Genomic DNA, 24,542 nt, shown 5'->3' on the forward strand with positions numbered 1-24,542 from the left:
GAAGGTTCTTTGAAGTTGAGAAGACCTTAGGTTCTGCTTCCAACTCTTTCATTCTCTTATTTACTATGCATGTGGATTTCTCTTAGACCTTACTATCCTCATCTAAAAAACTGATAACCCATTAATTTGCAATGACTCTACTATATAAGTTTACTATGTATTGTCTGGTTCACATACATAATTTTAAAAATGCTAGCTTCCTTCTAAAAACAGGCAAAACCAATACCAATGCTAAAAATGTAGTTTATGATGGTTGAATCTTTAAATTACTATCCATTATCAAGGATTATCAAGGATTATCTCAAAAGCATAGTGTTAAGTAGCTTTTACTTGTCTCTGTCATGGAATCAATGGAACAAATCTGGCATTATGAGTCACCAGGAGGACAAAAGATCTAGGTTAGTTCTAGTCTAATCTATCTTGCTTCATCAGCTTTGAGAAGTGAGTCACAAATTGGGGCATCAGTTTCTTCATCTGTAAAATGAAACAAGTAAGAATACATAATCCCTATCATCTTTTCCACTTCACAAATTAAACTTTTCTGTAATTAAATTTCTATCACAAATCTATAAAGTGCACATACTTCGGAAAGCCCAGCAGCATGTGTAGAAAAAGATAAAAATTCTCAACAAAGAGATCAAACAAATTAGTATATTCATTTTAAGACATGGATAACCTAAAAAAATATGAGTTTGTAAAACTCCAGAATACTTTTATTTAGGTAAAACCAACAAAGCTTTCAGGATTAATAAATTCTAGGTCTGATAAATTTGCTTATTAATATATGGTAATTTTTAAAGTACTTACCTATGGATCATGGCACAAGAATGTAAGTAGGCTAATCCCTGAAGAGCACCGTGTATAATTGCTGATATTTCCATTTCTTGTAATTGCATTTTGTGAACTTAAAATAAGATTTTATTTGAAAATAATTACTCTATAGAACATTTTTATTTTAAAATATATATACACATATCTAATACATGGGCAAATTTAAAAAAAACTAACATTTAGCAAGAAGGAATTTTTTGCTTTCCAAGATAATAAACAAAGCAATTCAACTTAATAAGTGTGCAGTTGTGCCTAGTTATTATAGTTCACAGCCAATTTTCCTCTAAGTTAACATTTAACAATTATTTCATGATTATAAAAACAATGAAAGAGAAGCTTTCCCTTTTTATATTCCTACATATCTTCATTCTGAACAGAAGGAACAAATCAAGTTTAATGATAAGGAAGGCAGAAAAAATGCCTGTTAAATCATAATGAAAGAAAACTCATCTGTTATGCTAAAACGTAGTATTTAATGAGGACAGTGCATACCACGCTGAGACTCTAGAAAAGACAAAGGTTTTTACTCTTCCTGGAAAGTTTTAACATTATTAAAAAAATCTCTTAGTGAATGAGTTCTCATTTTATTATACTAATACTTTTCTTTTCTTAATAAATAAAGGAAACTTACATTCCAGCAAATCTGAAACAGATCCTGAACAATATTCCATTACAAGCTACAGGGGAAAAAATGATAAAAACATTAAAATACACTATTAAAATAAAAAGATTCTATATGAGATAAAATAAATTCACCAAGGAGATCGAGAAGATAGTTTGAAGTGAAACAAACTCTACTTATCAATTACCTTTAAATATAAGTATACATTTTGGAACTTGTTAAATGCATACATGAAGTTAAGCCAATGCTACATTAATCTTTTATAATGCCAACATATAACTGCTTGTAGAAGATGTGTGTTTCATATAATTACTAACTAAAGCTATAAAGGAATATACATATTTCATTAATATTAACCTATAGTAGCAATACTGGCATTGTCAGGAAGCAGAAAATCGTCCTCTGGTACTATATATACACAAAGTTTAGGTTACAGTTTAAATCTTTCCTATAAAGCAAACAAAGAGCACCTCTTATGTGCCAGGTATTTTATATATATTAACTAATTTAATCCTCATAACCACCTTTGGAAGTAGACCCTATTATCATCCTTGTTTTACAGATGGAGAAACTTGAAAGACAGAGAGGCAGCCTACCCTCTCTCCCACTGTTTTTTCTTTTACCACAGCCTCAAATTTAGGAGTACCATCACCATCAAATTAAACCAAACATTACAAATCTAAATAAATCTAAGTTCTGTATACTAAAATGATAATCAGCTGTAGCTTATTAAAAGTAAAAGGTCATTCCTGTTTAAAGAAAATTTAGCCTTTCTCTGAAAAGACATAATTACTATGCCTATACTGTTGTAAGATTACTACCTTATCTTAGTTTCAACAATGGGGCAAAATTAATTTCCATTTTCTGCAATAAAATGTCCCAATTTTCTACCTTTAGTATTATTCAGCCAAAGAATCACAATCAGCTCAGCTTTCACCAGGATTCACCACCAATATTCCAACCAAAATCCTTATGGTTAAATAGCTTACAATACATTTCGGTCAAAAATAAATGCTGATTTTCATCCTTTGATAGGATTGTTCTCAACAAATATTTGATAAAGCATTTGAAGAATGATACCGCTAACATACATCAGAACATTTTCCCGTGCACGTAATGGTCAGCTGAATCTCTGTAGTCAACTAGCAAAAGTTCTATTATCTCTTACTGCCTAATAATTTCAGGAAAAGCTGCTCCTCTTTTCTCAGTATGAACTAACATTTCAAGGTGTTTGTGCGTGGCTTTACACAACTATTTTGAGACATTTTTGAATTAATTATAAACTAAACCTACTAAAATTACAGCAAGGGGAGAGCAGATACCTACCCATGCTCTGTGCTCACGTAAATAGCAGCCTTTGTACTCTACAATGTTGGGATGTTTTAATGTTCGTAGCAACCTGACTTCTTTAATAATACCCTGCCATCTCTGTGGGGAGAAAAAAAAGAATAAAGGAGAGAATTAGGAACAGTTGCCTTTCCTTAGAAAACTATATAAGTACAAAAGTAATGATTAGATTAAAAAGTTAACAAGAACATACAACTTTGCTTTATTTGTAATATTTAAATGTCAAACTAATATATTTTAAAGAAATTACATTCATATAGTTTACAACTCAATAACATAAAATTCATTCCAGGTAGGACACATTTTTATTTTCATAAAATTTATTATCAATGAGTCTTATAAAAATTTTACAACCACACACCAAGCCTGTTGAAAACTATATACTATATTTAGTGGTTTTTCTTCAAAAGTTCAACCTCCCCCTTCTTTTTTGCAGTTTTATTGTTGTATGATTTACATACCTTAAAGTTCAGCTGTTGTGTTTTTTGGCTTATATTGTCTACCAAATGTTAAGTTTTTTCTGCTGTTTAAACTCAAATCAAGTAATTACCTAAATTCCTAAATGCACATATTCTAAAATGCTAGTGAACACTTAGGTTATAACAGAGGGAAGTTCACAGAAAAACCAAGCAGCATGGAAACATTTTCCTACAGGATTTCCTGAAGAGCCTTCCCATTAACGCCTACTAGTAAATAACAGATAAACCTTCAGCAATAAAAGCTACTCTATGACAACTTCAGAAACTTAGGCCATATCCTAAATAGAGTTACTTGTCAGAAGCAATCAGGGAACTGAAAATACAGGTTCTTGGGTCCATACCCAGAGACTCTGGAGGCTTAGGAGATGTGGAATGGGAACTTGGAATCTGTTTTTTGTTCTTGTTTCAGTTTTGTCAAGCTTTACCGCTGACTTGCATCATGTTTCTAAAGGTAGGGGAACTAGAATACAGAACTTTAAAAAATGTTGGCACTAGAATTTAAGATCCTATATCTCCTATGTTATTTCATAAGCCCTCAAGAAAATAGAGGAAGATATTCACAGTGTAAAATGTGTAAGCTGGGGGGCGGAGCCAAGATGGCGGCGTGAGTAGAGCAGTGGAAATCTCCTCCCAAAAACACATAGAGCTATGAAAATATAACAAAGAAAAATCTTCCTAAAATAGAGACCACAGGACACAGGACAACATCCAGACCACATCCACACCTGCAAGAACCCAGCGCCTTGTGAAGGGGGTAAGATACAAGCCCCAGCCCGGCGGGACCCGAGCGCCCCTCCCCCCGGCTCCCGGCGGGTGGAGAGAAACCGGAGCGGTTTTTTTTTTTTTTTTTTGGCGAGCGCTTTTTGGAAGCCTTAGAGGGACGGGCCCCCGTTGCTGGGGAGGCAGGGTGGCGGGACCGGTGAGGAGGTGCCTGGGAACGGCGCCGGAGGACAAAGAATATCCCGCGTTTCTCCCTGCGAGACCTGGGGGCGGGTGCCTGAGACCGGTGCCTGAGGACGGAGGAGGTCGCGCGTTTTTCCCCTTTTTTTTTTTTTCTCTCTTTTTGGCGAGTGCTTTTTGGAAGCCTTGAAGGGACGGGGACCCCAGTGCTAGGGAGGCACGGTGGCGGGACTGGTGAGCGGGTGGCTGGGACCGGCGCCTGAGGACAAAGAATATCCCCCGTTTTTCCCTGCGGGACCGGTGGGCAGGTGCCTGAGACCGGCACTTGAGGACAGAGGAAATCGCGCGTTTTTCCCCTTTTTTTTTTCTCTTTTCTGCGAGTGCTTTTTGGAAGCCTAAAAGGGACAGGGACCCCGGTGCTAGGGAGGCAGGGCGGCGGGACTGGTGAGCGGGTGCCTGGGACCGGCACCTGAGGACAAAGAATATCCCGCATTTTTCCCTGTGGGACCGGTGGGTGGGTGCCTGAGACCAGCACCTGAGGACGGAAGAAATCGCGCGTTTTTCCCCTTTTTTTTCTCTCTTTTTGCCGAGTGCTTTTTGGAATCCTTGAAGGGACAGGGACCCCGGTGCTAGGGAGGCAGGGCGGCGGGACTGGTGAGCGGGTGCGTGGGACCAGTGCCTGAGGACAAAGAATATTGAGCGTTCCTTCCCTGCGGGACCGGTGGGTGGGTGCTTTTTGGAAGCCTTGAAAGGACAGGGACCCTGGTGCTAGGGAGACAGGGCAGCAGGACCAGTGAGCGGGTGCCTGGGACCGGCACCTGAGGACAAAAAAAAAAAAAAAAAAAAAAAAAAAAATCGCTTGTTTTTTCCTTTTTTTTCCTTTTTTTTTTCTCTTTGTTTCTGTTCCCTCTCTCATTGTTGCTGCTGTTGTTTTGGTTTGGAGAGTGCTTTTTGGAAATCTTAAAGGGGCAGGACAGGTCACTTAGACCAGAAGCAGGGAATCTGGGGATCTCTGGGCACTCTAACCCCCTGGGCAGCAGGGAGCACAGAGGCCCCTTACGGAGATAAATAGTCTCCTGGCTGCTCCCCCTCCAACGGGGCTCCACCATTTTGGAGGAACAACCCCAGCCAGGCCAAGCCCACAGCAACAGCGGAGATAAACCCCAAAGCAACTGGGCAGGAAGCAGAAGCCCTGTCTGTGCACAGCTGCCCAGCACAAGCCACTAGAGGTCGCTGTTCTCCCAGGAAAAGGCTACAAACCAACAAGAAGGGAAGCTCTTCCAGCAGTCACTTGTACCAGATCTGCAAACTATCTCTATCACCATGAAAAGGCAAAACTACAGGCAGACAAAGATCACAGAGACAACACCTGAGAAGGAGACAGACCTAACTAGTCTTCCTGAAAAAGAATTCAAAATAAAAATCATGAACATGCTGACAGAGATGCAGAAAAAAATGCAAGAGCAATGGGATGAGATGCAGAGAAAAATGCAAGAGCAGTGGGATGAAGTCCGGAAGGAGATCACAGATGTCAGGAAAGAGATCACAGAAGTGAAACAATCCCTGGAAGGATTTATAAGCAGAATGGATAAGATGCAAGAGGCCATTGAAGGAATAGAAGCCAGAGAACAGGAACGTATAGAAGCTGACATAGAGAGAGATAAAAGGATCTCCAGGAATGAAACAACACTAAGAGAAATATGTGACCAATACAAAAGGAAAAACATTCGTATTATAGGGATACCAGAAGAGGAAGAAAGAGGAAAAGGGACAGAAAGTGTCTTTGAAGAAATAATTGCTGAAAACTTCCCCAAACTGGGGGAGGAAATAATCGAACAGACCATGGAATTATACAGAACCCCCAACAGAAAGGATCCAAGGAGGACAACACCAAGACACATAATAATTAAAATGGCAAGGATCAAGGACAAGGAAAGAGTTTTAAAGGCAGCTAGAGAGAAAAAGGTCACCTATAAAGGAAAACCAATCAGGCTAACATCAGACTTCTCAACAGAAACCCTACAGGCCAGAAGAGAATGGCATGATATACTTAATGCAATGAAACAGAAGGGCCTTGAACCAAGGATACTGTATCCAGCACGACTATCATTTAAATATGATGGTGGGATCAAACAATTCCCAGACAAGCAAAAGCTGAGGGAATTTGCTTCCCACTAACCACCTCTACAGGGCATCCTACAGGGACTGCTCTAGATGGGAGCACCCCTAAAAAGAGCACAGAACAAAACACACAACATATGAAGAATGGAGGAGGAGGAATAAGAAGGGAGAGAAGAAAAGACTCTCCAGACAGTGTATATAACAGCTCAATAAGCGAGCTAAGTTAGGCAGTAAGATACTAAAGAAGCTAACCTTGAACCTTTGGTAACCACGAATCTAAAGCCTGCAATGGCAATAAGTACATATCTTTCAATAGTCACCCTAAATGTAAATGGACTTAATGCACCAATCAAAAGACATAGAGTAATAGAATGGATAAAAAAGCAAGACCCATCTATATGCTGCTTACAAGAAACTCACCTTAAACCCAAAGATAAGCATAGACTAAAAGTCAAGGGATGGAAAAACATATTTCAGGCAAACAACAGTGAGAAGAAAGCAGGGGTTGCAGTACTAATATCAGACAAAATAGACTTCAAAACAAAGAAAGTAACAAGAGATAAAGAAGGCCACTACATAATGATAAAGGGCTTAGTCCAACAAGAGGATATAACCATTCTAAATATATATGCACCCAATACAGGAGCACCAGCATATGTGAAGCAAATACTAACAGAACTAAAGAGGGAAATAGACTGCAATGCATTCATTGTAGGAGACTTCAACACACCACTCACCCCAAAGGATAGATCCACCGGGCAGAAAATAAGTAAAGACACACAGGCACTGAACAACACACTAGAACAGATGGACCTAATAGACATCTATAGAACTTTACATCCAAAAGCAACAGGATATACATTCTTCTCAAGTGCACATGGAACATTCTCCAGAATAGACCACATACTAGCTCACAAAAAGAGCCTCAGTAAATTCCACAATATTGAAATTCTACCAACCAATTTTTCAGACCACAAAGGTATGAAAGTAGAAATAAATTCTACAAAGAAAACAAAAAGGCTCACAAACACATGGAGGCTTAACAACATGCTACTAAATAATCAATGGATCAATGAACAAATCAAAATAGAGATCAAGGAATATATAGAAACAAATGACAACAACAACACTAAGCCCCAACTTCTGTGGGATGCAGCGAAAGCAGTCTTAAGAGGAAAGTATATAGCAATCCAGGCACACTTGAAGAAGGAAGAACAATCCCAAATGAATAGTCTAACATCACAACTATTAAAACTGGAAAAAGAAGAACAAATGAGGCCTAAAGTCAGCAGAAGGAGGGACATAATAAAGATCAGAGAAGAAATAAACAAAATTGAGAAGAATAAAACAATAGCAAAAATCAACGAAACCAAGAGCTGGTTCTTTGAGAAAATAAACAAAATAGATAAGCCTCTAGCCCAACTTATTAAGAGAAAAAGAGAGTCAACACAAATCAACATAATCAGAAATGAGAATGGAAAAATCACGACAGACTCCACAGAAATACAAAGAATTATTAAAGACTACTATGAAAACCTATATGCCAACAAGCTGGAAAACCTAGAAGAAATGGACAACTTCCTAGAAAAATACAACCTCCCAAGACTGACCAAGGAAGAAACACAAAAGTTAAACAAACCAATTACAAGCAAAGAAATTGAAACAGTAATCAAAAAACTACCCAAGAACAAAACCCCGGGGCCGGACGGATTTACCTCGGAATTTTATCAGACACACAGAGAAGACATAATACCCATTCTCCTTAAAGTGTTCCACAAAATAGAAGAAGAGGGAATACTCCCAAACTCATTCTATGAAGCCAACATCACCCTAATACCAAAACCAGGAAAAGACCCCACCAAAAAAGAAAATTACAGACCAATATCCCTGATGAATGTAGATGCAAAAATACTCAATAAAATATTAGCAAACAGAATTCAACAGTATATCAAAAGGATCATACACCATGACCAAGTGGGGTTCATCCCAGGGATGCAAGGATGGTACAACATTCGAAAATCCATCAACATCATCCACCACATCAACAAAAAGAAAGACAAAAACCACATGATCATCTCCATAGATGCTGAAAAAGCATTTGACAAAATTCAACATCCATTCATGATAAAAACTCTCAGCAAAATGGGAATAGAGGGCAAGTACCTCAACATAATAAAGGCCATATATGATAAACCCACAGGCAGCATTATACTGAACAGCGAGAAGCTGAAAGCATTTCCACTGAGATCGGGAACCAGACAGGGATGCCCACTCTCCCCACTGTTATTTAACATAGTACTGGAGGTCCTAGCCACGGCAATCAGACAAAACAAAGAAATACAAGGAATCCAGATTGGTAAAGAAGAAGTTAAACTGTCACTATTTGCAGATGATATGATACTGTACATAAAAAACCCTAAAGACTCCACTCCAAAACTACTAGAACTGATATCGGAATACAGCAAAGTTGCAGGATACAAAATCAACACACAGAAATCTGTAGCTTTCCTATACACTAACAACGAATCAATAGAAAGAGAAATCAGGAAAACAATTCCATTCACCATTGCATCAAAAAGAATAAAATACCTAGGAATAAACCTAACCAAGGAAGTGAAAGACTTATACTCTGAAAACTACAAGTCACTCTTAAGAGAAATTAAAGGGGACACTAATAAATGGAAACTCATCCCATGCTCATGGCTAGGAAGAATTAATATCGTCAAAATGGCCATCCTGCCGAAAGCAATATACAAATTTGATGCAATCCCTCTCAAATTACCAGCAACATTCTTCAATGAATTGGAACAAATAATTCAAAAATTCATATGGAAACACCAAAGACCCCGAATAGCCAAAGCAATCCTAAAAAAGAAGAATAAAGTAGGGGGGATCTCACTCCCCAACTTCAAGCTCTACTACAAAGCCATAGTAATCAAGACAATTTGGTACTGGCACAAGAACAGAGCCACAGACCAGTGGAACAGATTAGAGACCCCAGAAATTAACCCAAACATATATGGTCAATTAATATTTGATAAAGGAGCCATGGACATACAATGGCAAAATGACAGTCTCTTCAACAGATGGTGCTGGCAAAACTGGACAGCTACATGTAGGAGAATGAAACTGGACCATTGTCTAACCCCATATACAAAGGTAAACTCAAAATGGATCAAAGACCTGAATGTAAGTCACGAAACCATTAAACTCTTGGAAAAAAACATAGGCAAAAACCTCTTAGATATAAACATGAGTGATCTCTTCTTGAACATATCTCCCCCGGCAAGGAAAACAACAGCAAAAATGAGCAAGTGGGACTACATTAAGCTGAAAAGCTTCTGTACAGCGAAAGACACCATCAATAGAACAAAAAGGAACCCTACAGTATGGGAGAATATATTTGAAAATGACAGATCTGATAAAGGCTTGACGTCCAGAATATATAAGACGTCCAGAGGCTCACACGCCTCAACAAACAAAAAACAAATAACCCAATTAAAAAATGGGCAGAGGAACTGAACAGACAGTTCTCCAAAAAAGAAATACAGATGGCCAAGAGACACATGAAAAGATGCTCCACATCGCTAATTATCAGAGAAATGCAAATTAAAACTACAATGAGGTATCACCTCACACCAGTAAGGATAGCTGCCATCCAAAAGACAAACAACAACAAATGTTGGCGAGGCTGTGGAGAAAGGGGAACCCTCCTACACTGCTGGTGGGAATGTAAATTAGTTCAACCATTGTGGAAAGCAGTATGGAGGTGCATCAAAATGCTCAAAACAGACCTACCATTTGACCCAGGAATTCCACTCCTAGGAATTTACCCTAAGAACGCAGCAATCAAGTTTGAGAAAGACAGATGCACTCCTATGTTTATCGCAGCACTATTTACAATAGCCAAGAATTGGAAGCAACCTAAATGTCCATCTGTAGATGAATGGATAAAGAAGATGTGGTACATATACACAATGGAATACTACTCAGCCATAAGAAGTGGAAAAATCCAACCATTTGCAGCAACATGGATGGAGCTGGAGAGTATTATGCTCAGTGAAATAAGCCAAGCGGAGAAAGAGAAATACCAAATGATTTCACTCATCTGAGGAGTATAGGAACAAAGGAAAAACTGAAGGAACAAAACAGCAGCAGAATTACAGAACCCAAAAATGGACTAACAGGTACCAAAGGGAAAGGAACTGGGGAGGATGGGTGGGCAGGGAGGGATAAGGGGGGGGAAGAAGAAGGGGGGTATTAAGATTAGCATGCATGAGGGGGAGGGAGAAAGGGGAGGGTGGGCTGCACAACACAGAGAGGACAAGTAGTGACTCTACCACATTTTGCTAAGCTGATGGACAGTAACCGTAATGTGGTTGTTAGGGGGGACCTGATATAGGGGAGAGCATAGTAAACATAGTATTCTTCAGGTAAGTGTAGATTAAAAATTTAAAAAAAAAAAAAAGAAAGAAAGAAAGAAAAGGGGGATTACTCCTTAACAGGATAAAACTATTGGTAAATCAAAGATCAACGCATGCTTTAAATATCCTTAATGTTGATCACTTAAAGGGTGTCAGATGATCAGCTATGGAGGTACTCTTTTCTGATAATATTCCTTTCTCTTAATTAAAAAAAAAAAAAAAAAAGCAGTTACTGTGTGCTGACCTCCAATGAGTTCACAGTGGTATAGAGGGCATGTCAAAGTGTGGGCAAAGGGTCTGTTTGTTTCTACGCAGAAGATCAAGGCCTAGCTTGGATACCCAGAAAATGAACTAAGATACGATATGAGGAGGAGCTTCCGGCATCAGCACTCTCTGGAGGACTCGTGCCGGGGGATGATCATCAAAAAGCCTCCACAGGGATCCGGACGATGCTGCGGTTGTGGCTGCATCCAGCCCACCGTCTCCTGGACTTGCCATAAGAAGGAGGAGGGAGATGTCTAGGCTGGCATGTGCATACAGTGAGACAACGAATTTGACTGGATCTGTACTGTTGGAACTCAACCAGGAGTTGGGAGGGGTGCAAGTTGTAGCACCCCAAAATCTCATGACTATAGACTATCTATGGTTAAAAGAACATATGGGATGTGAACAGATCCCAGAAATGGGCTGCTTTAATTTGTCTGATGGTTCAAGTACAGTTGGACAATATCCATCATATCATAGATAAATTTTCACAAATGCCTAGGGTGCCTAAATGGTTTTCTTGGCTTCACTGGAGATGGCTGGCAATTATAGATTTGCTTTGTTTATGTCACCGTATTCCTATTATGTTAATATGTGTGTGCAAATTAGTTAGTAGTTTAAAACCTATACATACTTAAGGTACTATACAAGAAGATATGTCAAAGAAATAATCAATCCTCCCAAGTTTCCTTCATATGCTACATCTATAGCTTTTCTTCTTCCTTCCTAATTACAAACCTTAAATAGAATTCGTGCCTCATATCGAATTTACCGAGTATCATAATTCCTCCAGGTGGTAAAGATACCTCGAGACAAGTGCTGGGCATAGAAGCCACAGGGCATAAATCTGCAAAGAAGTAAAAAGCTAACCTTTGCAAACAATATGGCTTCTCTCTCACTTACCAACTTTACATTTCCCTGTATGGCCCCGGAAGATGACTGGTTAGCCAGAGACGGGTAAGATTCCTCAAGGGAGGAACAACCTAAGACAGGCACAGTCGCAGGGGGGCCATCAGGTGAGAATTTGGGGATCAACAGAGGTGAGGCTCAGAACCTCACCCCCCCTGCTTTGAGAGAAATCTTCTGCATCCGTGGATGTCTTGCTGCCCTTGTCTAGCCTGGATTAATACTTAGTCCATAGGCACACACCTGATCATCTGATCATCTACATTTGCCTTCTTACAGCACTAAACTATGTTTTCTACCTTTATCTTGCATCTACCTACCACTTCAGCATTTTATTAAAAATAAAAATAATAATAATAATAGGAGAAATGTGGGATCAACATATAAATCAAGTACAAAAATCAAATGAATATTCATATTTGACCTGATGGTTTATAGGTCATATTGCATGATCAAAACCGAAAGTTTCTGTGATGACTGCCCTTGTACTGTTCACCATGTAAGAATTTATTCACTCTGTAAGAATTCGTTCACCATGTAAGAACTTGTTCGTTATGCTTCAGAAGATTGGAGACTGACGAGAATTAGGCTTGAGATGGATTAATGATTGTACATTGAGCATTGACCCCCCTATACTGAATTTTATTGTTGTTAACAACCATTTGATCAATAAATATGAGAGATGCCCTCTCAAAAAAAAAAAAAAAAATGATAAAGCATGAGGAAATGTTTGTGATCAAAATTAGATTAAATGACTCAGACAAGAAATGAAATGGCTGATTCTTTTCTTGCCTCCTTTACTTCACATTCAAATAAACAGAAAAGAAATTGGACTGAAAAAAAAAATGTGTAAGCTGTAAGATGCTAACTTCAGAAAGTGTTTTTTGGGCTTTACATTTCAAATTTGAGTGCTCTGGGAGGCAAACTCTCAAAACAAAACCAAGCTAAAACCTATATTCTTCAATGTAAAAAAAACTTCCAGGAAGGATACAATATTAAATGAGAGAAGATGATGCCCTAGGTGAAACTTTTTGTTTTTGGCATGACTAATTAAACAGACTCCAACACAAGTCTGCTATGAAAGCTGGTTTTAAAGTTATACTGTAGAATGGCAAATTAAATTAAACTTGTAAAAAATGGAGGTTTTTTTAGGGGTTTTAGAAATTAAGAGTTTTTCTTAGGTATCGACATAATGGAACAGTGATCAATCACAACAGTGTTATCATACCCATAAGTATAATTATCACAAAAAACAACATTTACCACAAAACAGAGATTACAGAAATGTAGAAAGCCAAAACCTTTAAAAATTAAAGATTGATCAAGCAATTCTACCTCTGGGCGTATACCCTAAAGTTTAAAAGCGGGAACTCAAAAAAATACTTGTATACCTATGTGCATAGCAGCATTATTCACAATAACCAAGGGGTAGAAGCAACTAAGTGTCCATTTACAGATGTAGATGAACAAAATGTGGTGTTTTTACACACACACACACGCAGGAATATTATTCAGCTTTAAAAAGAAAGGTAATTCTGACACACTACAACATAGATGAACTTTGAGGACACTATATTAAGTGAAACAAGCCAGTCACAAAAGGACAAATAGTGCATAATTTCAATTACATGAGATACCTAAAGTAGTCAAATTGATAGACAGAAAGTGGAGAGGTGATTTCCAAGGGCTGCGGGGAGGAGGGAATGAGGTGTTATTGTTTGATGGGTGTAGAATATCACTTTTGCAAAATGAAAGAATTCTGGAGATGAATGGTGGTGATGGTTGCACAGCAATGTGAATGTTTGCAGAAAAAAAAGAAAGACAAAGAGAACACACTTAGAAAGTAATTTTATAAACTTATGCAATTAAGGAAGAACTAATCAGAACACTGATGAACTAAAGTACATGCAACACAGTATCAGTAATTTTATGTTTCAGATTATTACCCACTGCCTTATTTTTCCGACTAGATATATTGCTGCCGATGATTATTTGAAACAGCCATTAAATAATTTCTCAACCATTAAAAATTTATATCCAGTATACTTACTGCCAAATGTACCTTATTCTAGTGTACTTTCTTAGACATGATAATCCCTCTATTATAGAATAATCTGCTGAACAATTTAAAAAATTAAACTCGTGTCAGCAGCACATATCTAAAAAAATTAAAAGTAAGGGACGCAGTTGGGAGGTTTATGGGATGTCAGGAACGTTGTTTATGGCTCTAGGTACAGGTTAAATGGGCATATTGAGTCTGTGGAAAAAAATTCACTGAGATAAACCTTAGTATTTGTATATTTTTCAACATTTTTTGAAAAAATTTCCGCCTATCCCCAATTAAAAATGGTATGGCTTTCTTTAACATGCCAATACAAACATATATATTTCACCTACCTCCATAGCCCTCTTTCCACTATAAGGTATTCTCTTGATAGCCACCACGTCATAGGTGTACACATCTCGTGCCTAAAAAAGACAGAAGACCACTGTAAAAATTAACATTTATAAACTACCATGTCCAAAAAGATACCAAAACTGATTTTAAAGAACATTAAAAACATAAGTAAATGGATAGCAAAAAGCGTATCAAATTATCAAGGAGCTGGTACTTTAGAAATAAAAATAATGTATGTTTATCTTTGAATCAGCTAGTTGAGAGGAAAAATATAGAAATTTGAATAGAACTATAAACAAACAAAAAAATGACTAGTACAAGTCTATGCTAGGCCTGTAAATGTCAAAATTTCAATGAAATGGACAATTCTCTAGGAAAGAACTACTAAAATTGATCTAGAAAAGAAAATTTGAGTAAAGCAGTGGTGGAAGATTGAAAAGAATACTAATTGTCTTTAAAATTGTTGTGAGTGGAGCAGTTTCACTAGGGGAACTTCCCAGGATAAAAGGGGAAGAAAAGGAAAGCTACCCCATTAACTGTATGGAGGCAGTCTAACCCAACAACTAAACCCTCACAAGCAGCACAAAATAGAAAGTTAGCTACCAATCTGACTTATAAATGTAGACAAGGGAACTCTAAATGAAATTTTAAAACCAAATATTACCGGGCATTAAAAGAATATTTCATTTAGATAAAATATATTACCACAGAAATGCAAAATTTTGATACAGGAAAACATTTCATAATTTGCCATATTTTTTTACAAATCAAAGGGGAAAAATATATACTTATACATATAAATAAATGCTGAAAATGCAGAAAGAGCCCAACTCTAAACGCAGGGAAGACCAAACTCTTAGAAAACCCACATGGGAAAGGTAATTCCTCAACATGATAAATCATGTCTATTGTAAAAAACTATTAACTAGAATTAAGACAAGACAGCTAAAATGCTATCACCATTACTATTTACCACTGCTGTGGAATTTTGATAAAAAAATAAAAGCATAACAGAAACATAAAAGTTAACTCTTTAGAAAGTAAGAGCCAAATTCTCATTATGTGTAAAAAAAAGATGATATATAAAGAAGGCACAAGAGGATAGCTGCAAAACATTTCAAATGAGTTCAGTAATAAGGGTTAATCATTTCTAGTCATATGTGGAAGAATTCATCTTCAATTCAGTCTTTAATGAATTCCCAAAGATAAAATGTTTTAAAATTAGATTATGGTGATGGCTACAAAAATCTAACTTACTAAAAATCTATGAAATGCACACTTAAAATTGGTGAACTGAGAGTATGTAACTTAAATCTCAAAAAAGCTGTTAAAAAATTAGACAAGCAGGTGTGTAAATTGTACCTAAATAGAGTTCCTTAAAATATATATATATATATTCTTTTAAGTGGGTCCTTGGAACAACTAATGACCTTCCAATTTCAATTACTAGCAGACTGGTGAAGGCAAACGTGCACCACTTAACATAATGGGTGAAGTGGATCTATCTGCATAAGATCTTGAATATGAATTTATTTTTCCAAAATGTTCTCTACTCATCAATTTGTGAGCCCCTTGATTTCAGTCAATAGGTCTAACCAGCTATATTCTTTTCTAACAGTTTTAATGAGATATAATTTACATAGCACACATTTCACCCATTTGAATGTGTGTAATTCTATAGCTTTTAGTACACTGAAAGATGCATGGCAATACTGATCGATATGATAGATATATGCAATTTACTGATAACTACAATTCTAGAACTTTCATCACCTTAAAGAGAAACTCCAAATTGTTTCATTTAAAAATGGTTAAAATGGTAAATTTTAGATTATATGTACCTTACCTCAAATTTTTTCCCCATTAAGAAAAAGAAAAAAGAAACCCCGCACCCTTTAGCTATCACTCTACTGTCCCTATTCCTCACCCCTTCAGCCCTAAGGAACAACTGATCTACTTTCTGTGTCTCTGGAGATGTGCCCATTCTGTACACTTTGGAACCATATAATATATGGTCTTTTGTGTCTGGTTTCTTTCACTTAGTATAATGTTTTCAAGATTTGAGACCAGTGAATGTTGAGCATCTTTTTATGTGCTTTTTGGCCATTTGTACATCTTTGGAGAAATGTCAATTCAGATTAAATACATGCCCATTTAAAAGTTGGGTTGCCTTTTTTTATTGAGTTGTAAGAGTTCTTTATATATTCTTGACACAAGTCCCTTAGCAGACATATGATTTACAAATAATTTCTCCTATTCTATTGTTGTCTTTTCAGTTTTGAAGCATAGAAGTTTTACATTTTGATCAAATCCAATATCTGCTTTTCCTTTGTTCATGCTTTTGTTGTCATTTCCAAGAATCCTTTGACAAAACCAAGGTCATGCAGTTTTACCCTAAGAATTTTATAATTTTAATGTTCATATATGGTATGAGGTAAGGGTCCTATTTCATTGTTCTGCTAAAGAGCTTCATTTCTAACTAGCACAAGATAAAGTTCAAAAGAGGGTATACTAAATGCAGTGTAGTCACCTGGAGTAGATTCCAGAACAGAAAAGAGCACAAAGACTGGGAAAATCTGAATAAAGTGTGTTGTTTAGTTAATAGTTATCAGTGTATCAATGTTGATTTCTTAGTTTTGATAAAGGTTCTGTGGTTATGAGACTTGTAAACTTTAAAGGATCTGGGAGAAGATTATAGGGTAAACTCTATTATTATTGCAAAATCTGCAGCTCTAGTATTACTTTAAAATAGTAATTTAAAGTGACTGTAATTTATTAAAATCCAAACTCATTAGTAATGATGATTACATTAAAATTAAATCAGATTAAAATGAGATTATTTTTGCCTATCACACACACACAAAAAAACCAACAGAAAAGTATTTAATGTCCACAGTCATGTTTCTCTGTCCCTTCAAGATTACGAGTTGTGCTTACTTATCATGTCTTCTTCATCTCCTCTAATCTGGAACAATTTCCTCAACTCTTCCTTGTCTTTTATGACACTGGCATTTTTTTGAGACTACACAGCAGTACTTACCTTACTAAATTTGTGTTTGTCTGAAGCTTCTTCAAGATTAGATTCTGGTTATATATCTCTGGCTGAAATACTACATGAGTAATATTGTGTCCTTTTCAGGGTATCATATCTGGATGCATACAATGTCTGTTCATCACTGGTTACAAATTTTCATCACCCACTCAAGGTGTTTGACTGTTTCTTTCCAATGTATATAGTTATAACCACTGTTTCCTACTTTGTATCTAACAAGCAATCTGTGGAGAGATACTTTTAAACTATATAAATATTCTGCTCATCAAACTTTCCCCCTAGTTATAGCAACCACTGAAGATTCTAGCCCCAAACAATCTTTGCAATGATAATTTCAAAATGCTGGTTTTTCCCAACTCTACCATTCCTTTCACATTTATCAGTCAGCATTCTATTATAAAGAAAAGCCCTCCCTTTCTAACTATCTATCCATACTATATCTGTCATGGAAATTAGGAATTCCTATTTTATTCAATGGGTTATAATCAATAGATGTTTATATTGATGCTCAAATTGTTCCAGATATGGCCAGTGGGAGCATCTTCAAGCTGGTTCTAGCATCCTCTTGAAAGGTCCTATTTTTCATTTTAAAAGCATTTTTTAAATTTCTGGTTCAAGTTATTCTAAAGCTTATCTTTTATGATCCTTGTCCCCACAGTAGAATGAACCATTACTGCAAGAGCTCTTGATCCATGTAGTGAGGAATCCAAGATCTGAGTGCTAAGTGTGCTGCTTGCTACTAAGATATCAACGCAACTAGAATCTTACAGAAGAGAGAGTTAGGAAATACATATGTTATGTAATTAGTTCATGTTAATGCCACAAATTCCTATCCAATTCCTATCTAGTCCCACGTGGTTCTTCCTTACATTTGCTAATTTCCTATTTCTATCATTCTGTTCAGTTAGGATCTGAGTCCAAAATGACATCAAAATTATTCACTGCTCAATCTTTTAACACAGTTTCAGAATTGTCACACCCATACCAATATTAAACAAGTTTATGGAGAAGAGTTCAAGATCTGTTTGCAGTTTCTTCTTCCCAACCAGACAGAGGGTATACACTTAAAATACTGTGTACGAAAGTTACTCGTATTAGTTTTGGTTTTTACTCCAATGTGGTTATAGCCCAAATACAGTTGGATTCATTGTTCCTGCTTGCCTATTAGTGACTTCCCCCATACATAATGACAATTTTAACTTTCAAATATACTAAATATTTATTATCAAAAGAGGTAAAACAAGTTATCATTCTATCCTCTTTCTACTTCTTTCTATTCCCCACAATTATCACCATTCTGTATCTTGAATTGTTGGTTGTATGGCATATAACTTGTCTAATTTCATCAAACTATACATTTAATATATCTGTATTTACTGTATATAAATTATACTTAATAAAATAAGTCAACTAAAAAATACTACTGACACACATTGAATGGCTACATGACAGGGATTTTTTTCAACAGGGTTCTCTTATTGGGCCCATTTCTAAGAGGTTATATATTTTTTTCCTTTTTTATTCTATATTTCTCTCCAGAGTATTAAGGAGAACAATGGGAGAAGCTTACATTCAGACAAAACTGTAACACAGAAAAAAGGTTGTTTATGAAATACCTGTTTTCTGAGTGCCTCTTCCCTTATTCTGTGTCCAATCCAGAAATCAAACAAACATAACCTACATCACACACACACATAAAGCATGTGTACACAAAAAGATTCTGCAAGGATGTTTATCTACATGTTAACAGCAGAAAATTGCAGAGGGAGTTTCTACTACCTTATTTTTACCTCTAATTTACAAATGGGAAATAAGTGAAAAGTTCAAACTGTTAAGAATTTGGAACACATTTTCTCTTTTATTCTTAAGGTACCCATTAAAATGAAAAAACTAAATCTGTAATACTACCAAAATATTAAACATCCATACAAAACTTGTTGCTGAGAAAAAAGCATTCTTAATAGGAAGAAATAATGAACGACTAATAATGAAATGTGTGTATGGGACTTTACGTCAGTGTTTTGCAATATTTGATTCAATAACAATGTTAGTCATAAAACTGCTAAAGTAGTGTAAACAACATGGAAATTAAAGCCGAATATCTTTCCCATTTTTTCAATAATCTAAGAAGCCCAATAAATAAAATGATCTCTTTTTATATACACCTAATGCAAGTGACTATAAAATAGACTACTGCCTATGTCTTTTTGTATTACTGATTTTTACTCTGCCAGGACTGGATATATTAAATAAATGCTGGTCACTGACATTAAGCACTTAACACTTACAAAGAACACTGCTCCAAAGCCTCCCTGGCCAACTTTTATGAGATTTGTGAAGCGCTTCTCTGGATCTTCTTTGGAGAAGAGTTCTGCAATCTCAGGGTCCTTCAGGCTCTGTGCTTGGATAGTTGACGACATCCTGCTGGGCAATCAGCTGGCTGATTCTAATTTTATGCTGCTCTCCCAACCCTTGGGAAATCGGTATGAATGAAGCCACATTGGCATAAACAATTGTAGAGAAATGAGAAAAGAAAAAAGGAAAAGCAAAAGTGGCTAAGAATAATTAGTGTATCATTTTCTGACTACATATATAAAATTATCTTAGATGTGGAATTTCACTGAAAAAGTGTTGCCTACTAGTGCAGGGGTCTTAAACCCAGCTCATCATCACAATCACCTGTGCTGCTTTTAAAAAAAATTCCCACTATACAAAGTATGTAAGTACATACTATACATACACTTCTAAAGATTAGATAAATCTTTATGTACTGGAAGGCTTTCTGTATCAGTACTTAAAGATTTATCTAACTCTGATGCAATAAGCTCATCAGCAAAAGAGATAATACAGTAGGAAGACCATTAAAAACATGCCCAACAACTCAAAATGTACCCATTATATATTTCTAACAACAGAAAGATTCCCATCTATTAATGACCTTCAAATGCAAGAAAATAGATAATAGATTTAATTCAGTAAGATTTCTTTTCCTTTCAGATACCACATGGCAGTGTTTAATCAACTCTAACACAGACATTCCTAATAAAAATGCAATGGGAGAAAATAATGAATTTAACATAGATAACTGTTTCCTCCATAACCTGATTCATATTAAAATATGGCCTTATCAAATCCGCTTCATTATGTAAGTAGATACACTACAGAATTCCCTGGTGGTTCTGGTATCAGTTCCTTTATATCAGATTACCAAATTTCAAAAATGGCTTCTATAAATGAGAGGCTTCAGAACCTGGTTCTAGAATGACACCGCCTAGATAGGAATCTTGATAACAATTATTTACCAAACTATGAACTTGGGTAACTTCATTTTCCTAGTCTATAAAATGAAAGAAATAACCTACCTCCTAGAGTAGCTGTGAGGGTTAAATGAGTTAATAAATGTTAAGTGCAGACTAGTACTCAGGAACAGTAACCAGTACATTAACTGTTAGTTAACATGTCCTCCTTAAATTTACCAATTAAAACTAAAAACTCCAAAAATTGATTTCATTAAACTCATAAGAGAAAATAAAGCTCTAGCCAGTTTTTTCCAAGCCCAAAGCATATTTTTTAAATTTTTGAATGTTTTTAATGTTATTAATTTCAAAAATTTTTTAAATGACAGAGAATTTTTTAAGCCTGTCTCCCTTTTAGTGAAGTCAACTGAACCAATTATAATGCTTGTTACTAAATATCTAACTACATAAAACACACTTACATATCTTTTGCACTTCCCTAAATTAATACTACATTGCACTAAAAACTCAAATTACTAGTTTGTATTCCTTTTCTAACATTTTCAAGGCAGCACCATATTTTTCACTTTTACCAATCACACTGCTCTGGAAGTTAGTTCCCTGGAACAATGCTTCAATTATAATTGTTCCAACAATATGTGAAAACAGAAAAGTCATATAACTTATCACTCCTAAAATGAGGAGATTGAACTAAATCCTATATAAAGTGTATCTATTCAACTTACACACCTGCGAAAAACAAAAAGCCTTCTATGTACCTAAGACCTTATTTAAGAACTTTGAATTATCAAATTATAGTACCTTTATTACAAGCAGGACTTTAAATAAAATTTTGTAAAAATTTTGAAAAGAGAGAAAAAAACATTACAAAAAATGAATACATCCTTAAAAACTTGTGGGACAGTATCAAATTGTATAAATTTCACATTCAGGTGTTATATAAAGGAAAAGAAAATTTTATTTTTTTAGAAAAAGAATTCTTACTAAAAGCAGAAAAGATTCCAGATTTGACAAAAACATAAATTTAGAGATTGAACATGCTCAGCAAGCCCCAAAAGGAGCAAATTCAAAGAGTTTAGGCCTAATAAGGTCAAAACTAAAAATCAATAACAGTTATGTCTGATAAGTACTAAATATGTCATAACGCTAAAAAGCAAAGATAAGCTAAAATTTCAATGATCACAGAATTCTTATAAAATAAAATGGAGGCTACAGAATGTTCAATACTATCTTTAAAGTGAGGAAAGAAAAGAAATGTCAATCCAGAAGAGACTTCTTTATCTAAGCAAAAGATTTGTGGAATGAATACAAAAATAATAGAGAGAAAGAAACAGAGAGAGACTTAGATGATGGAAAGTTAAGAGAATCTGACCTACATTAAAGGAAATGTAAAATATTAAACAAAAGAAAGCTAAAGGCTATATTAATACCAGACAAAATATACAGAGCTTCAGAGATAGGAAAATTACAAGGAGTAAAGAGAGACATTACATAATGTTAGGAATTCCTTCATCAAATTATAAATGTATACTCATGTGACAAAAGAGCTTCAAATTACACGAGGCAAAAATTGATACAACTGAAAACAGAAAAGTCTGTAACTGGAACACCATCACCACAGACCAACACTACCACAGGTTATAGTGACATTCTAGTATGCAGACTGGCCACAGAATGTACATTCTTCTCAAGTGTGCATTATGACATACACTGTGAGATCATATACCGGGTCATAAAACTAATCTTAACAAGGGAAAAAAATACAAAACACACAAAATGTTTCTGATAAGAGGGTAGTAAACTTAAAATCAGTAACAAAACAGTTAAAAGAACAGGACCTCAAGTGTGGAAATTAAATACACCTCGAGGTAACCCATGGGTCAATAAAGACATTTCAAGGGCAAAGAGAAAATAACATGAATTGTGTGAAAACAGAAATATAACATGAAATTTACAGGATTCTTACACAGAAATTAAGGCACTAAATCATAGTAGAAAGAAAACTCCAAAGGAAAATCTAAGCTCCCATCTTAGAAATCTAGAAAGAGAAAAGCAAATAAAACCAAAGCTAAATATAGAAGGAAATACTAAAGAACAGAATGGAAATCAATGAAACTAGACAACAAAATCAGTAAAATCAAAAGCTAGTTCTTTGCAGGGAAAAAAAAGTGAATAAAACTGAAATAACTCTGCCAAGCTAACCAAAGAAAACAAGAGCAAATTACCCAAAAGAGGGCAGATCACTTTATTCCTAAAGACATTAAAAGGATAAGGAAATACAATAAACAGCTCTGAACTCATAAATTTGACAAAATAGCTGAAATAGACAAATTACTTGGTAGTGGTACTCATAAAATACCAAAACTCACTCAAGAACACATAGAGAGCTGCCTCTCCCACCCAGATGACAAACTGTAGCGGCTCAGGCTCAGACCTCAAGGAGGCACCGGCCTCCACTGCCTCAGCCCCTGCAGCACAGCCCTCAGTGCACTGCTGCCAAAAAGAACAAGGCAGAGTGACAGTACGGGTGTTGGGGCTGGAGGCGCAGCAGGGTCCATGGCACGCTCGGCATCGCAGGCTGGAGAGCTGACTGAGCTGAGCAGGGAAGCGGTCACTGGGAGGTGCGGCATCCTCAGAGGGGGCCATGTCTAACGGCGTTTACCCGATGCTCAACACTGCCCATGGAGCAGTGAGGCTGACGGTGTTCAGCACACCTCTAGTGGACTTCCTGATTGCAGCTGGAGGCTTCCACATCTCTATTCCCAGATGTAATGACTGGATACTGCCTGAACCATACTGGCTTTGAGGTCTTGAAAACACATGGAATTCAGCTCATCTCCCTAGCTGCCCATAAATTCATCTCAGATATTGCCCATGATGCTCTGCCGCACCACAAAATGAAGGGAGTACACTTAACCATGGAGGAGTTGACCCCTGCACTCAGTGAGTATGACATCAGTGTAAAGAAGCCACAGTACTGACAGGATTGGTTTGCAGATGGCAGCGTGAGAGGTGAGACAGAGGCCTCCCCCCAAAATCACATATAGTATGAAAATATAATTAACACAACTAATCCTGAAAGAGGAACAGGAAAGAAGGATCTCTAGGAATGAAAGAGTATTGAGAGAACTGTGTGACCAATCCAAATGGAACAACATTCGTATTAGAGGGATACCAGAAGAAGAAGAGAGTGTAAAAGGCAAAGTGTCTTTGAGGAGGTAATTGCTGAAAACTTCCCCTACCTGGGGAAGGAGATAGTACCTCAGGCCGTGGAGGTGCACAGATCACAAGGGACCCAAGGAAGACCACACCAAAACATATACTAATTACAATGGCAATGATCAAGGAAAAGGACAGACTATTAAAAGCAGCCAGAGAGAGTAAACAGATCACACACAAAGGAAAGCCCATCAGGCTATCATTAGCCTTCCCAGCAGAAACATTACAGGCCAGAAGGGAGTGGCATGATATACTTAATTGAATGAAGCAGAAGGGCCTCGAACCAAGAATACTCTACCTGGCAAAGTTATCATTTAAATTTGAAGGAGGGCTTAAACAATTTCCAGATAAGCAAAAGCTGAGAGAATTTACCTCCCACAAACCATCTCTACAGTGTTTTCTGGAGGGACTCCTATAGATGGAAGTGTTCCTAAGGTTAAATAGCTGTCACCAGAGGTAATAAAAATGCACAGAGAAAGAGTACAGAATGCAACACCCAATATATAAAGAATGGAGGAGGAAGAAAAGGAGAGAGAAAAAAAGAACCTTTAGCTTGTGTGTGTAATAGCATACTAAGTGAGGTAAATTAGACTCTTAGATAGTAAGGATGTTACCCGTGAACATTTGGTCGCCACGAATCTAAAGCCTGCAATAGCAATAAGTACATACCTATCCATAATCACCCTAAATGTAAATGGTCTGAATGCACCTATACAAACATG

The 24,542-nt window shown here is 36.5% G+C and overlaps 1 protein-coding gene across 2 annotated transcripts in view; it reads right to left on the bottom strand.

The window, feature by feature from the left end:
* The window catches only part of LOC140847803 (serine/threonine-protein kinase TAO1-like), a 199,140-nt gene that overhangs the window by 48,252 nt on the left and 126,346 nt on the right, over window positions 1-24,542 (bottom strand). The window contains exons 1-5 of one of the 2 annotated variants that reach the window (XM_073229157.1): window positions 19,633-21,351; window positions 14,292-14,363; window positions 2,780-2,881; window positions 1,463-1,508; window positions 808-904 (exon numbers count right to left, since the gene is read on the bottom strand). In XM_073229157.1, coding sequence (XP_073085258.1) covers window positions 808-904; window positions 1,463-1,508; window positions 2,780-2,881; window positions 14,292-14,363; window positions 19,633-19,764 — 449 coding nt within the window. In that variant the 5' untranslated portion in view covers window positions 19,765-21,351. Of the gene's footprint in view, window positions 1-807; window positions 905-1,462; window positions 1,509-2,779; window positions 2,882-14,291; window positions 14,364-19,632; window positions 21,352-24,542 lie in introns of those variants that run through there. The other variant, XM_073229158.1, reaches the window with a different exon arrangement.

The sequence above is a fragment of the Manis javanica genome, chromosome 2, assembly GCF_040802235.1.
Source record: "Manis javanica isolate MJ-LG chromosome 2, MJ_LKY, whole genome shotgun sequence".
Taxonomy (NCBI): domain Eukaryota; kingdom Metazoa; phylum Chordata; class Mammalia; order Pholidota; family Manidae; genus Manis; species Manis javanica.